The following is a 15,535-nucleotide window of genomic DNA, read 5'->3' as shown; positions in this document are numbered from 1 at the left end:
ATAGTCCGATTTGCTGGTTCGTTGCGCTGAACACCTCCCTCGAAGGACCCAAAATTGGGATAAAGAGTGCTCAGATTTATCCTGAACACCTCAGTACTAGTTACATGGGGGCAGAAGCCGACGACTGGCCAACTCTGAGATTTTATAAACGGTCGCACAGAAGGTAATATTTTAAATTCACAAGCGTTGCATAGCGCAAATGAACTCGTTTCATATTACAGGATCGCATGAGTACATTTATTCAAATATTACATCCTTAGCACATTCCTCCGCCACAAGGCGAGCACCCTTCAGGACACTTTCATAATACTTTTCGGGGTGGCGATGCTCCTTGCCCTCCGGCGGCCCCTCCTTCACCAGCTTTTTGACGTCCAGCTTCGCCCAGTGCACCTTCGCCCGGGCAAAAGCCCTGCGCGCACCCTCGATGCAGACGGACCGCTTTATGACTTCAAGCCGTGGGCAGGCATTCACAAGCCGCCTCACTAGACCGAAGTAGCTATCAGGCAGGGGCTCGCCAGGCCACATCCGGACTATAAGACCCTTCATGGCCTGTTCGGCCGCCTTGTGGAGCTCGACCAGTTGCTTCAGCTGGTCGCTCAAGGGCATTGGGTGTTCGGTCCCAGTATACTGAGACCAGAACAACTTCTCCGTCGAGCTCCCCTCCTCAGCCCGGTAGAACTCCGCGGCATCCGACACACCGCGGGGAAGATCTGCGAATGCTCCTGGAGAGCTCCGAACTCGGGTAAGTAAAAGGAAAGTTTCCTTTACATGCTTGCTTTGCATAATGAATGCCTTACCCGCTGCTATCTTCTTAACCGCCTCAATTTCCTGGAGGGCCTTTTGGGCTTCAGCCTTGGCGTTTTGTGCACTCTCGAGTGCCTTTGCAAGCTCGGACTCTTGCGTCTTAGAGTCAAGCTCCAAGGACTCATGTTTTTTAACGAGAGCCTGGAGCTCTTGCTGCACCTCGCCTACCCGGGCTTCTTGCTTTTCTCGCTCGATGCGCTCCTTGGCCGCTTTGTCTTCGGCCTCGGATAGCGCCTTCTGCAGGGCCGCCACTTCGGTCGTGGCCCCTAGCAAAATTCATGACGATCCTATTATTCTAAAACCAAACTTTTTTTAATATACAGACGGGGTATCACTTACCTTTGTTCTCTTCGAGCTGCCTCTTAGTAAGGCCGAGCTCTTCCTTGGACCGTTCAAGGTCCTGCTTCAGTGCAGCGACCTCCGCAGTACGTGCGGCAGCGGCTAGCAGTGAAGCCTGCACATGCACATAGACACATATTCCGATTAGACTCCTGCGGTCATTATTTGATCCTCTATTCGGCCTTTCTTCGCGAACGCCAAACAGAGCATCAGGGGCAACTGTTTATGTGGTAATATTCTCTTATAATCCGGTTGCTTACCTCAAAGCCTGTTAGGAGGCTGGTACAGGCTTCAGTCAGTCCGCTCTTGGCGGACTGAACCTTTTCGATCACCGCACTCATGATAGTGCGGTGCTCTTCGTCGATGGAAGCGCCGCGAAGCGCTTCCAGCAAGTCGTCCGATGCCTCTGGATGGACAGAGGCCATCGGCACAGGCGGCTTGCCCCTCTTAGCTAGGGGCCGCCTGGCAGAGTCCGGAACCAATGGAGGTTCCGGCGCAGTATTCGGCTGGGGGCCGAATTTGCTGCCCCCGTCATCGGAGCCCATGGGAGTCTTGCTCCCCTTGCGCCCAGTGTCTGGAATGTCGCCTTGAGGCGCCTCCAGGACTACCTCCCCTTGGTTCGGTGCACTTTGAGACAACACCTCGACGTTGTCTGTAGGGCGAGGGGAGGAGGCGGCCGGAAGTGAATCGCTGTTCAGGTCCGATGGGCCCAAAGACTCATCCGACGAAGATACGTCGATGTGGGCTCGGGAGGGGCTGCGTAATCACGCGCAGCGTGATAAGAAACAGTACAATAAGACGTACCAAGAATTATTATGGTATCCGGATACTTACGACTTCGCCAGGGGCTTGTCCCTAGGCAACCACTCATCGTCGCTATAGGCGGCCGTCGTGGAGCAGTCCAGGAGGAGGGTCCTTCCCTTTTTGGACCCTTCGGCCTCCCCGGATGGGGCGGCCTTCCTTTTCTTGTCTCCCCCGGCAGGGGGGGAGAACTTTCCTCTTCCCCCTCCTCGTTTTCGTGGGAGGAGTGCGCCTCGGTGTTTTCGGACGATGAGTCCGATATAACCTTGCGCCGGAGACCCTTCCTGGTTCCCGTGGCCTTCTTCTTGGCCTTCTTCACTGGCACCTCATAAGGCGCCGGAACCAGCATCTCCGTTAGGAGAGCATCTGCTGGATCTTCGGGCAGGGGGGCTGGGCAATTGATCTGCTCCGCTATCGCCACCCAGTCCTGTTAAATGGCATGGAGGCTTAGATCCCCCGCATGGTTAAACTGGGGAGAATAAACATCTTATGAGATATAGAAGGCTTACCGGATTGGCAGGGCGCTTCGCGCCGAGTCCGCGGTCCTCGGAGGAGGTACCTCGGCACCCTTGAACAGCACCCTCCAGACGTCCTTGTGCGTCGTGTCGAAGAGCCTTCGCAGCGTCTGGTGCTCGGCCGGGTCGAACTCCCACAAATTGAATGCCCGTCTTTGACACGGGAGGATCCGGCGGAAGAGCATGACTTGGACCACGTTGACGAGCTTGATTTTCTTTCTCATCATGTTTTTGATGCAGGTCTGGAGTCCGGTCAGCTCTACCGAGGAACCCCAGGATAGGCCCTTCTCTTTCCAGGAGGTGAGCCGCGTGGGGATTCAGGATCGAAATTCGGGGGCCGCCACCCAGTTGGTGTCGCGCGGCTCGGTGATGTAGAACCACCCCGATTGCCACCCCTTTATGGTCTCCACATAGGAGCCTTCGAGCCAGATGACGTTGGGCATTTTGCCCACCATGGCGCCTCCGCACTCCGCTTGCTGGCCGACCACCACCTTCGGTTTAACATTGAAGGTCTTTAGCCACAGGCCGAAGTGGGGCTTGATGCGGAGGAAGGCCTCGCACACGACGATAAACGCCGAGATGTTGAGGATGAAATTGGGGGCCAGATCGTGAAAATCCAGCCCGTAGTAAAACATGAGCCCGCGGACAAACGGGTGGAGGGGAAATCCCAGTCCGCGGACGAAGTGGGTAAGAAAAACCACCCTCTCATGGGGTTCTGGAGTAGGGACGATCTGCCCCTCATCTGGCAGCCGGTGTGCGATATCCGCGGCCAGATATCCGGCTCCCCATAGCTTTTTGATGTCCTCCTCCGTGACGGAGGAAACCATCCACTTACCTCCCGCTCCGGACATGCTTGGAGTGGTTTGAGGAGAAAATGCGAACTTGGGTGCTGGAGCTCGAGTGCGCAAGAATGGATGAGCAAGGAGGAAGAGGGCGTGGGTGAAAAAGGTGAATCCTTGTCCCTTTATAAGGGCGGAAGAAACTATATGCCTCCCCACCTGCCTGGTTAACTCGCTTATTCCCCAAGCGCCCTAATTGATGGCGCGGTTGGGTTACCCACACCCGTATTGATGAGAATCCCGTGATAAGGGGACATGATCTTTGCTTCGACAAGACGTGTCAAGAAAACCGCCTCGCAATATGTGCAGTGGCTGGTTATGAAAAACGGTTCGAATAATGACCGGGTCGTGGTGTGATGTCACGCTGCAGAATGCGTCAGCAGATTAGATTTGTGGAAATATTATTCTCTCTACGGTGGTATGTGGAATTTGTTTTGCAGAGCCGGACACTATCCTTGTGTTCGAAATCTTCTATGGAGTATTTGGAGGAGGAACCCGCCTTGCAATGCCGAAGACAATCTGCGTGCCGGACTCATCGTCATTGAAGCCTGGTTCAGGGGCTACTGAGGGAGTCCTGGATTAGGGGGTCCTCAGACAGCCGGACTATATACTTTAGCCGGACTGTTGGACTATGAAGATACAAGATTGAAGACTTCGTCCCGTGTCCAGATGGGACTCTCCTTGGCGTGGAAGGCAAGCTTGACAATACGGATATGTAGATCTCCTTCCTTGTAACCGACTCTGTGTAACCCTAGCCCCCTCCGGTGTTTATATAAACCGGAGGGTTTTAGTCCGTAGGACAACAACAATCATACCATAGGCTAGCTTCTAGGGTTTAGCCTCTACGATCTCGTGGTAGATCAACTCTTGTAATACTCATATCATCAAGATCAATCAAGCAGGAAGTAGAGTATTACCTCCATCGAGAGGGCCCAAACCTGGGTAAACATCATGTCCCCCGCCTCCTGTTACCATCCGCCTTAGACGCACAGTTCGGGACCCCCTACCCGAGATCCGCCGGTTTTGACACCGACAGGGGGCACCGCACACGGCTAAGAGAACAACTGATGTGCCTTTGGGGTGCCCCCTCCCTCGTTATAAAGGAGGGGAGGAGGAGGCCGGAGGCCAGGAGGGGCGCGCCAAGGGGGGAGTCCTACTAGGATTCACCCCCCCTTTTCCTTTCTCCACCAGAGCGAAAAGGAAGGAGAGGGAGAGGGAGAGGGAAAGGGGGCGCCGCCCCCTTCCCTAAGTCCAATTCGGACTGCCATGGGCAGGGGGCACCCCTTGCGGCCCTCCTCTCTCTCCACTAAGGCCCACTAAGGCCCAATATTTCCCCCGGGGGGGTTCCGGTAACCCCTCGGTACTCCGGTAAAATACCCGAATCACTCGGAACCATTCCGATGTCCGAATACTACCTTCCAGTATATGAATCTTTACCTCTCGACCATTTCGAGACTCCTCGTTATGTCCGTGATCTCATCCGAGACTCTGAACAAACTTCGGTCACGAAAACACATAACTCATAATACAAATCACCATCGAACGTTAAGCGTGCGGACCCTACGGGTTCGAGAACTATGTAGACATGACCGAGACACATCTCCGGTCAATAACCAACAGCGGAACCTGGATGCTCATATTGGTTCCTACATATTCTACGAAGATCTATATCGGTCAAACCGCATAACAACATACGTTATTCCCTTTGTCATCGGTATGTTACTTGCCCGAGATTCGATCGTCGGTATCATCATACCTAGTTCAATCTTGTTACTGGAAAGTCTCTTTACTCATTCCGTAATGCATCATCCCGTAACTAACTCATTAGTCACATTGCTTGCAAGGCTTATAGTGATGTGCATCACCGAGAGGGCCCAGAGATACCTCTCCGATACACGGAGTGACAAATCCTAATCTCGATCTATGCCAACCCAACAAACACCTTCGGAGACACCTGTAGAGCATCTTTATAATCATCCAGTTATGTTGTGACGTTTGATAGCACACAAGGTGTTCCTCCGGTATTCGGGGGTTGCATAATCTCTTAGTCAGAGGAATATGTATAAGTCATGAAGAAAGCAATAGCAATAAAACTAAACGATCATAATGCTAAGCTAACGGATGGGTCTTGTCCATCACATCATTCTCTAATGATGTGATCCCATTCATCAAATGACAACACATGTCTATGGTCAGGAAACTTAACCATCTTTGATTATTGAGCCAATCAACTAGAGGCATACTAGGGACACTCTATTTGTTTATGTATTCACACATGTACTAAGTTTCCGGTTAATAAAATTCTAGCATGAATAATAAACATTTATCATGATATAAGGAAATATAGATAACAACTTTATTATTGCCTCTAGGGCATATTTCCTTCAATATCAATACCAAACGGAGTCCAAATACCACGAAACTTTTGGGAGATTTTTTTCTGCCCAGAAGACACCCAGGGAGCCAAAGAAGTGCACGGGAGGAGGCCCATAGGGGCCACTAGGTACCAGGGCGTGCTAGAAGGCCCAGGCGTGCCCTAGTAGGTAGTGGGCACCACGGGAAGCTTCTCCACCGCCATCCACCTCTATAAATACTCTGAAATCCCAAAAACCCTAGGGGAGTCGAGAGAATACAATTTTCGTCGCCACAAGTTCCAGAACCATGAGATCCAATCTAGAGGCCTTTTCTCGCACTCCGCCAGAGGGGTCAACGATCCCGGAGGGGTTTTTCATCATCCTTGTTGCCCCTCCGATGATGCGTGATTAGTTTACCGTAGACCTACAGGTCCGTTGCTAGTAGTTAGATGGCTTCTTTTCTCTTTTTGATCTTCAATACAATGTTCTCGTCGATGTTCTTGGAGACCTATTTGATGTAACTCTTTTTACGGTGTGTTTGTTGGGATCCGATGAATTATGGGTTTATGATCAGTTCTATCCATGAATATTATTTGAGTTTTTGCTGAACTCTTTTATGCATGATTGTTATAGCCTCGTATTTCTTCTCCGGAATTTTGGTTTGGTTTGGCCAACTAGATTAATTTTTCTTGCCATGGGAAGAGGTGCTTTGTGATGGGTTCGATCTTGCGGTGCTCAATCTCAGTGATAGAAAGAGACATGACACGCATGTATCGTTGCTATTAAGGATAAAAAGATGTGTGGAGTAATAGTAGTAGATGCAGAATCGTTTCGCTCTACTAATCTTACGTGATGCCTATATACATGATCATTGCCTTGGATATCGTCATGATCACTTGCTTTTCTATCAATTGCCCAACAGTAATTTGTTTACCCACCGTATGCTATTTTCTTGAGAGAAGCCTCCAGTGAAAACTATGGCCCTCAGGTTTATTTTCCTATCATATAAAATCAAAATACCTTGCTGTGTTTTTCCTTTATTTATCTTATTTTGTGTTTTTGTTAAATCTATTTATCAAATCTCATACTATTTAATCTATCTTAATACCGAGGAGGGATTGACAACCCCTCCTACGCGTTGGGTTGCAAATTTTTGTTGTTTGTGTGCATGTGCTGTTTACATAGTGTTGCTTGGTTCTCCTACAGGATTGATAAACTAGGTTTCATAAATGAGGGAAATACTTACCTTTGTTGTGCTGCATCATCCTCTCCTCTTGGGGAAATACCAACGCAAATACAAGCAATCATGAAGAATTTCTGGCGCCGTTGCCAGGGAGACATCATCAACATCTATCAGGTTTCTACGCATAAACTCTCATCTCCGGATGATAAAGTGGGTTTCTAGCACGACCTTTCATGGAGTTTCTAGCATACTTTATGCAATTGCCTCAATGTTGTGAGAATATGTAGTATGGGTTTTTGGAGCCAAGCCAAATGGTAAGATATTGGTTGGTATCGACATGCAAAGGTTCGAATCCTTTTACTCCAGATTACAATGACCGAATCGAATTTGTCAAGAACAATGTAAGACCTATAGGGGAAGCGACTTAGTATCAACACCTCTCAACCGTATATGTTTGTGCAAATTTAACTTCCGTGCTTTATGTCTCCACATATTTACATAATTCATGTAACTATATTGTAAAAATGAATGGGCGCAGCAATGCACACCATCAATGATATAGTATTTCTGTATTGTCCAACCTCCACTCTCGTATCTCACACTTACGTCAAATCAATGGTCCCATCCATCCCACGTCCACGCATGCATGCATGACACATCTATCCCCTTCCTCCCCATACACTACTAGGAAAAACGCTAGCAGTAGCGTATGTTTTTTGCATACCAGTAGCGTGGGTACCCACACTACTAGTAAGACGCTACATCTAACTTTTAGCAGTAGCGCGTTTTTTACCCCGCGCTACAGCTAAAAAAGTTAGTTGTAGCGTGTTGCACCCATGCTGCCACTATTCCGCACCTACGCTACTACTATCTAAGTACTAGTAGTGCCCCAGTTATACCTACACTACTAGTATCCAAGTACTAGTAGCCCTCCACCCCCCCCCCCCCCACGCTACAACTAACTAAATAGAAATTAAAAAAACAAAAAAATCAGATGCAGTATTCATGGATGGAAATCAAGACACGTCCAGTGTAAATAAACTAAGTTCACATAACCATCTTAGCACTTGCAGCATTCATGGATACAACATTGAACATCTCAACTCGAGATCACGAGATATCATTTAACATTAGATGCAAACAACTAGACCACTTCTCTAGATGTATCTACCAAGGGTCGGAGTTCAAACGTCGGTGGATCCAAACACTCCCTCCCGCCGGACGATGGCGTCGAGGTCCTCCACCTCGGCGACCTCCGGCATCGCAATGACCTGGACGATCATCTGTGCGGCGCGATCGCCGGGCTTCATGATGAAGTCCACCTCCGAGTGGTTGAAGAGCATGATGCCCACCAGGCCGCAGTAGTCCACGTCAATCACCCCTGCGCCCACATCGGAAAGTGAAAATTTGTTAGTTGGCGTCCGCATCCAAATCCAGTAGGGTATTTTCTTTCTTTTTAGCACATGCACATGAATCAATAGTAATGCATAATAACAAGAAAAAAACATGAATCCTAGAAAAAAGATCATTCTTTGGGCCAGGTTGATAGTTTCGAGGCACGGGAAAGGGTAATATTGGTAAAAGTCTTCATTAACAAGAACAATGGACTGAGATTTCTCAAATGACATTTGTTTCACCAACAATGATTAATGACGAGGCAAGTAAGATTTACCTGAGCAGTATCAGCATACCCTCTGATCCTTGCTAGAACTTAAAGGCCAAGGTTCATAGCTTTCTCCCCTCTCACTAGCACAAGTCCAGCAGCACCATCGATGTACATTGAATAATAAGAATGGCACTAGAGTTACACTCAAAGTAAACATTGCTTTGCATAATTTATATTAACCATGGAGAAAGCCTAAAAAATGAGCTACAAAATAATCTAGCTTTAGTACACTATTAAGATGATACATTTACTACTGAAGATATACGACATAGTGTGGCTGCATACTGCATACAGAAGGTAGTTTGATCATGTAAAAATAAAGCTACAATGCTACACTAAGAAGTGTCAGAATTCTGAATGAAGTTGTTCAGTTTAGAAGTATTCGACAGAGACACTTCAATCACAGAGAAAACGGGCAGTATTCCGGAATGGCAAGTGCCAAATTTTCCATGCACTTGCAATAGGCTTTTGTATGAAGTCAGCCCAATGACTCAATAACTAACACATTTGGTTGAGCATGCTGTAGCATTTCTATATGCATGCAGAGTTTACAGTTCTAATTCAGCAAAAATAAATAAAGAGTTATGCTATGGATTCAAAAGTTTGCTTCAAATCTGTCCATTTTTCGCATGACTTCAGAGTATCGACCATAGAAATTCATAGTACTGACAAAAGCAAGAACAGCTGAACCTCCTATAACATGTCTACAATGGCATGTGAATTGACAAGAAAATACGGGTAGATTTGTTGGGGAACGTAGCAATAATTCAAAATTTTCCTACGTGTCACCAAGATCAATCTAGGAGATGCTAGCAACGAGAGAGAGGGAGTGCATCTTCATACCCTTGAAGATCGCTAAGCGGAAGCGTTACAAGAACGCGGTTGATGGAGTCGTACTCGCGGCGATTCAAATCGCGGAAGATCCGATCTAGCGCCGAACGGACGACGCCTCCGTGTTCAACACACGTACAGCCCGGGGACGTCTCCTCCTTCTTGATCCAGCAAGGGGAGAGGAGAAGTTGAGGGAGAACTCCAGCATCACGACGGCATGGTGGCAATGGAGCTCGTGGTTCTCCGGCAGAGCTTCGCTAAGCACTACGGAGGAGCAGGAGGAGTTGGAGGAGGAGAGGGCTGCGCCAGGCAAGGGGTGCGGCTGCCCTCCCACCCCCTTCTATTTATAGGGGCAAGGGAGAGGGGGGCCGGCCCCCTCCAAATGGATCTAGAGGGGGGGGGCGGCCAAGGGGGGAGGCTTGCCCCCCAAGCCAAGGGGGGCGCCCCCTTTAGGGTTTCCCCCCAACCCTAGGCGCATGGGCCCTAGGGGGGTTTGGCGCCCTGCCCACCTAGGGGCTGGTTCCCCTCTATATTCGGCCCATACACTAGTAGAAAAAGGGCCTTTAGTCCTGGTTCCGGTTGGTAACACCAACCGGTACTAAAGGAAATTTTATGATTTTTTTGAATTTTTTTATTTTCAAATTTCTGAATTATTTTAACCTCTAATCTCTAATCACCCCTCATCACTGCTCAATTTAACCTCTAATCTCTAATCACCCCTCATCATTCCAAATCATCTAACTTCCCGGACGGTCACCCATCCTCTCACTACTCCAGCCTGAGCACGCTTAACTTCCGGGTTCTATTCTCCCTCGTTTCCAAGTCTGCACTTGTTGTTTTCCTGACAATAGTAAGATGTCAATCCTATTAACCCTCAGGAATTTAGCTTGAGCATGAAGTCACACATTTCACTGTTTGAGTTTGAAACTATTGTTCTAAAAAACAATAATTATTTAGTAACACTAATATTTCTTGAATAAGTAGTTTGACATAGTTTGACCACAGTTTGACCAGATTTGACCAAAATTCAAAAAAACTGAAATAATTATTTAGTAACACTAATATTTCTTGAATAATTAGTTTGACCATTGTTTGACCACAGTTTGACCAGATTTGACCAAAATTCAAAAATACTAAAATAATTATTTAGTAACACTAATATTCTTGAATAATTATTTAGTAACACTAATACTTCTTGAATAAGTAGTTTGACCAGATTTAACAAAAAATCAAAAAAACAGAAATTTGAGCATAACTTATTTTCCTTTTAGAATTTGAGGATTCTAAAAATTTGCAAACAGGCCGTAGGCCATCAAAATCGGATGCGGATTTTCGTGCTGAACATTTTGATATATTATACCTTTTTTTCTGACATCGTATGCAAAAGTTATAGCTGTTTTACATTTTCTCTACACTTTTTGCAAAACATGTCCAAATTTAAGTTTTTAAATTTTCCTAACTAGTACATGTAGTAACATAACTACATCTGGAAGGATTTTATTTTTTGAAGTTTTTATCGTTTTCTTTTGCTTTTTACAAAACTGAAAAGGCGATCCACGCGGGGGGGGGGGCCTCAAACCCCTTAGTACCGGTTGGTGGCTCGAACCGGGACTAAAGGTCTAACCTTTAGTACCGGTTGGTGCCACGAACCGGTACTAATGGGCATCACACCCTTTAGTCCCGGTTCGTGGCACCAACCGGGACTAAAGGTCTCATTTGAACCGGGACTAATGCCTGTACGGTGCCCTAGCCGCTCAAACCGGGACTAATGCTCACATTAGTCCCGGTTCGTAATGCAACCGGGATTACTGCTCTTTTCTGGCCGAACCAAAGCCCTGTTTTCTACTAGTGATAGGGCCCTTCGGGGCAGGTGGACCCTCCCGGTGGACCCCCGGAACCCTTTCGGTGGTCCCGGTACAATACCGATATACCCCCGAACACTTCCGGCGACCGAATAAGGACTTCCCATATATAAATCTTCGTCTCCGGACCATTCCGGAACTCCTTGTGACGTGGGATCTCATTCGGGACTCCGAACAACCTTCGGTAACCACATACTATTTCCCATAACAACTCTAGCGTCACCGAACCTTAAGTGTGTAGACCCTACGGGTTCGGAAACCATGCACACATGACCGAGACGTTCTTCGGCCAATAACCAACAGCGGGATCTGGATACCCATGTTGGCTCCCACATGTTCCTCGATGATCTCATCGGATGAACCACGATGTCGAGGATTCAAGTAATCCCGTATACAACTCCCTTTGTCAATCGGTACTTTACTTACCCGAGATTCGATCGTCGGTATCCTAATACCTCGTTTAATCTCGTTACCGGTAAGTCACTTTACTCGTTCCGTAATGCATGATCCCGTGACTAACTACTTAGTCACATTGAGCTCATTATGATGATGCAATACCGAGTGAGCCAGAGATACCTCTCCGTCATACGGAGTGACAAATCCCAGTCTTGATCCGTGCCAACCCAACAAACACTTTCGGAGATACCTGTAGTGCACCTTTATAGCCACCCAGTTACGTTGTGACGTTTGGTACACCCAAAGCATTCCTACGGTATCCGGGAGTTGCACAATCTCATGGTCTAAGGAAATGATACTTGACATTAGAAAAGCTCTTAGCAAACGAACTACACGATCTTGTGCTATGCTTAGGATTGGGTCTTGTCCATCACATCATTCTCCTAATGATGTGATCCCGTTATCAATGACATCCAATGTCCATGGTCAGGAAACCATAACCATCTATTGATCAACGAGCTAGTCAACTAGAGGCTTACTAGGGACATGTTGTGGTCTATGTATTCACACATGTATTACGGTTTCCAGTTAATACAATTATAGCATGAACAATAGACAATTATCATGAACAAGGAAATACAATAATAACCATTTTATTATTGCCTCTAGGGCATATTTCCAACAAGATTTACTACCCAACAACATGAAGGAAATATGCTCTAGAGGTAATAATACAGTTGTTATTTATATTTCCTTATATCATGATAAATGTTTATTATTCATGCTAGAATTGTATTAACCGGAAACTTAGTACATGTGTGAATACATAGACAAACAGAGTGTCCCTAGTATGCCTCTACTAGACTAGCTCGTTAATCAAAGATGGTTAAGTTTCCTGACCATAGACATGTGTTGTCATTTGATCAACGGGATCACATCATTAGAGAATGATGTGATGGACAAGACCCATTTGTTAGCTTAGCACTATGATCGTTTAGTTTATTGCTATTGCTTTCTTCATGACTTATACATGTTCCTATGACTATGAAATTATGCAACTCCCAAATACCGGAGGAACACTTAGTGTGCTATCAAACGTCACAACGTAACTGGGTGATTATAAAGATGCTCTACAGGTGTCTCCGATGGTGTTTTTTGAGTTGGCATACATTGAGATTAGGATTTGTCACTCCGAGTATCGGAGAGGTATCTTTGGGCCCTCTCGGTAATGCACATCACTATAAGCCTTGCAAGCAATGTGACTAATGAGTTAGTTGCGGGATGATGCATTACGGAACGAGTAAAGAGAATTGCCGGTAACGAGATTGAACTAGGTATGATGATACCGACGATCGAATCTCGGGCAAGTAACATACTGATGACAAAGGGAACAACATATGTTGTTATGCGGTTTGACCGAGAAAGATCTTCGTAGAATACGTAGGAGCCAATATGAGCATCCAGGTTCCGCTATTGGTTATTGACCGGATATGTGTCTCGGTCATGTCTACATAGTTCTCGAACCCGTAGGGTCCGCACGCTTAACGTTCGATGATGATTTGTATTATGAGTTATGTGATTTGATGTACCAAAGGTTGGTCGGAGTCCCGGATGAGATCACGGACATGACGAGGAGTCTCGAAATGGTTGAGACGTAAAGATCGATATATTGGAAGGCTATATTCGGACATCGGAAAGGTTCTGAGTGGTTCGGGTATTTTTCAGAGTACTGGAGAGTTCCGGGAATTCGCGGGGGAAGTATTGGGTCTTCATGGGCCTTAGTGGAAAGAGGGAAGGACCACAAGGGGAGGCCGCGCGTCCCCCCATGGGCTGGTCCGAATTGGACTAGGGAGGGGGCGGCGCCCCCCTCTTTCCTTCTCCCTCTCCTACTCCTTCCCTCTGTCCCCTCTTGGAAAAGGAAGGGGACTCCAACTAGGATGGGGAATCCTAGATGGACTCCCTTTATAGGCGCGCCCCTCCTAGGCCGGCCTCCTCTTCCCCTTCCTTTATATACGTGGCCAGGGGGCACCCCATAGACACACAAGTAGATTTCTTAGCGGTGTGCGGTGCCCCCTCCACAGTTTTCCACCTCGGTCATATTGTCGTAGTGCTTAGGCGAAGCCCTGTGTCGGTAACTTCATCATCACCGTCACCATGCCGTCGTGCTGACGAAACTCTCCCTCGGCCTCAGCTGGATCTAGAGTTCGAGGGACGTCACTTAGCTGAACATGTGCAGATCGCGGAGGTGCCGTGCGTTCGGTACTTGTTCGGTTGGATCGCGAAGACGTTCGACTACATCAACCGCGTTACTTAACGCTTCCGCTTTCGGTCTACGAGGGTACGTGGACACACTCTCCCCGCTCGTTGCTATGCTTCTCCTAGATAGATCTTGCGTGATCGTAGGAATTTTTTTAAAATACTATGTTCCCCAACACAACAATGATTTACTCTGAGCAAGAAACAACAAGGTTGAATTCAAAAGGCCTACACTATGAATTCAGAAGTTTGCTCCAAATTCGACGCACACAAATTCAGAGTACCGACGATTGATTTACTACCAAACAACAAAGAGATGAGCACATTGCATCGAGCAAGTAACCAGCAGCAGGTCAGCAATCGACTAACTTTAAGCATTCTACTGTATACTCCGTGCCAGTGTCCATCGATGGAGGAAACAGAGGATGCAGCAAGCAATACCGATAGCACGCAGCGTGCGCAAATCGAACGGGTCGGCGAGGTGGGGACGTCCGACGGTCTCCGCCCGCTTCACGGCCAGCATTTTCAGGCTGGTGAGCAAATCCTGCACCATAGAACATCTGGTCAGGAAAGCAAAGCAAGGCAAAAGAAAGCAGAGCGAGAGGGGCATCACGGACGAGATCGGGATGAGACAAGAGAAGAGGTAGTAGTTCTCTGTACTATGTGGTGCGGCTGGGTAGAGAGGGAATTATGGGCTTGTTTAATGAAATAAATTCACAGTCAATCCATGGACTATCACCGGCTGCAACAAAAATAGCACTAATCTTATACTCCAGCATGAAGAATATAATATGCAGGCAGACTCGGTGCTAATAGAATACAGCAGCAGTGAGCAGTAAGTACAATTAACAAAGAGAGAAGAGGATCTGCTCTGCTCTGCTCTGCTTTCGTGCCTTGGTAACAGAAGATGATTAGATGAATGTGCGAAGAAGAGTAGGAGCCTTACATAGGTACGCGACGTGCGGGTTGCTGGCCTCGACCTCGTTGGCGACGATGGACTCGCCCAGGTTGCCCGCGGTCTGCGTGCGCAGGATCCTCCTGCCGCCAGACGCCGGGGTGGAGGATGCGGCGCCCGGGGGCTCCCCGCCTCCGCCGGTGATGGATCCCGCAAGCTCCGGCCCCGCCATCGCCGATTGTGGTGGATTCCGGCAAGAATACGGGAGGTGCCCGAAACCCTAGCCGCGGGCAAAGGTGCAGGCCTTAGGCACGGATCTGGACGGAGGGGCGGAGCTTGAGGATCTTGGGGGCGTGTGCGCGCAGCCGGAGCTCGCCGGAACCGGCCGGCGTGGGTGGTGGCGGCGGCGAGGAGATCATGGGGGAGAGGAGATCGACCGAGGGGTGCGGCGAGGTTCGCGCGCGAGAGAGGGAGCTTTTTTTTTGAGGGATTCATGAGAGAGTTTGGTAGGGTGGGGGTCGACCGGGGGGAGGGGGGAGGGTGTGGTGCGGTGGTGGACAGGCTCAGTAGTAGCATGGGGTATCTCACCTCGCTATAGTTATTTGCTTACTAGTAGCGCAGGGTTTGCCACCCGCGCTACTACTATGCCCTGTCCGCGGAAGATATTTACTAATAGCACGTTTCTTTGCCATGCGCTACTAGTGAATATTTATTAGTAGCAAGGGGTTAATGTAGCGCGCTACTAGTAATTAGCAGTAGCATGGGTCAAAATAGCGCGCTACTAGTAAGCGTCT

General features: G+C 48.0%; 1 protein-coding gene across 1 annotated transcript; it reads right to left on the bottom strand.

The window, feature by feature from the left end:
- Window positions 1–8,019: 8,019 nt before the first annotated feature.
- On the bottom strand, window positions 8,020–14,973 carry LOC109784083 (deoxyuridine 5'-triphosphate nucleotidohydrolase-like). Its single transcript, XM_073496032.1, has 2 exons — window positions 14,793–14,973; window positions 8,020–8,216 (listed from the first exon to the last, which is right to left on the bottom strand). The coding sequence occupies exons 1-2, from the start codon at window positions 14,971–14,973 to the stop codon at window positions 8,020–8,022; spliced, it is 378 nt and encodes a 125-aa protein (XP_073352133.1).
- Between the last annotated feature and the right edge of the window lie 562 nt (window positions 14,974–15,535).

The sequence above is a fragment of the Aegilops tauschii genome, chromosome 3 (assembly GCF_002575655.3).
Source record: "Aegilops tauschii subsp. strangulata cultivar AL8/78 chromosome 3, Aet v6.0, whole genome shotgun sequence".
Lineage (NCBI taxonomy): Eukaryota > Viridiplantae > Streptophyta > Magnoliopsida > Poales > Poaceae > Aegilops > Aegilops tauschii.
This window is presented reverse-complemented; position numbering and strand designations above follow the sequence as displayed.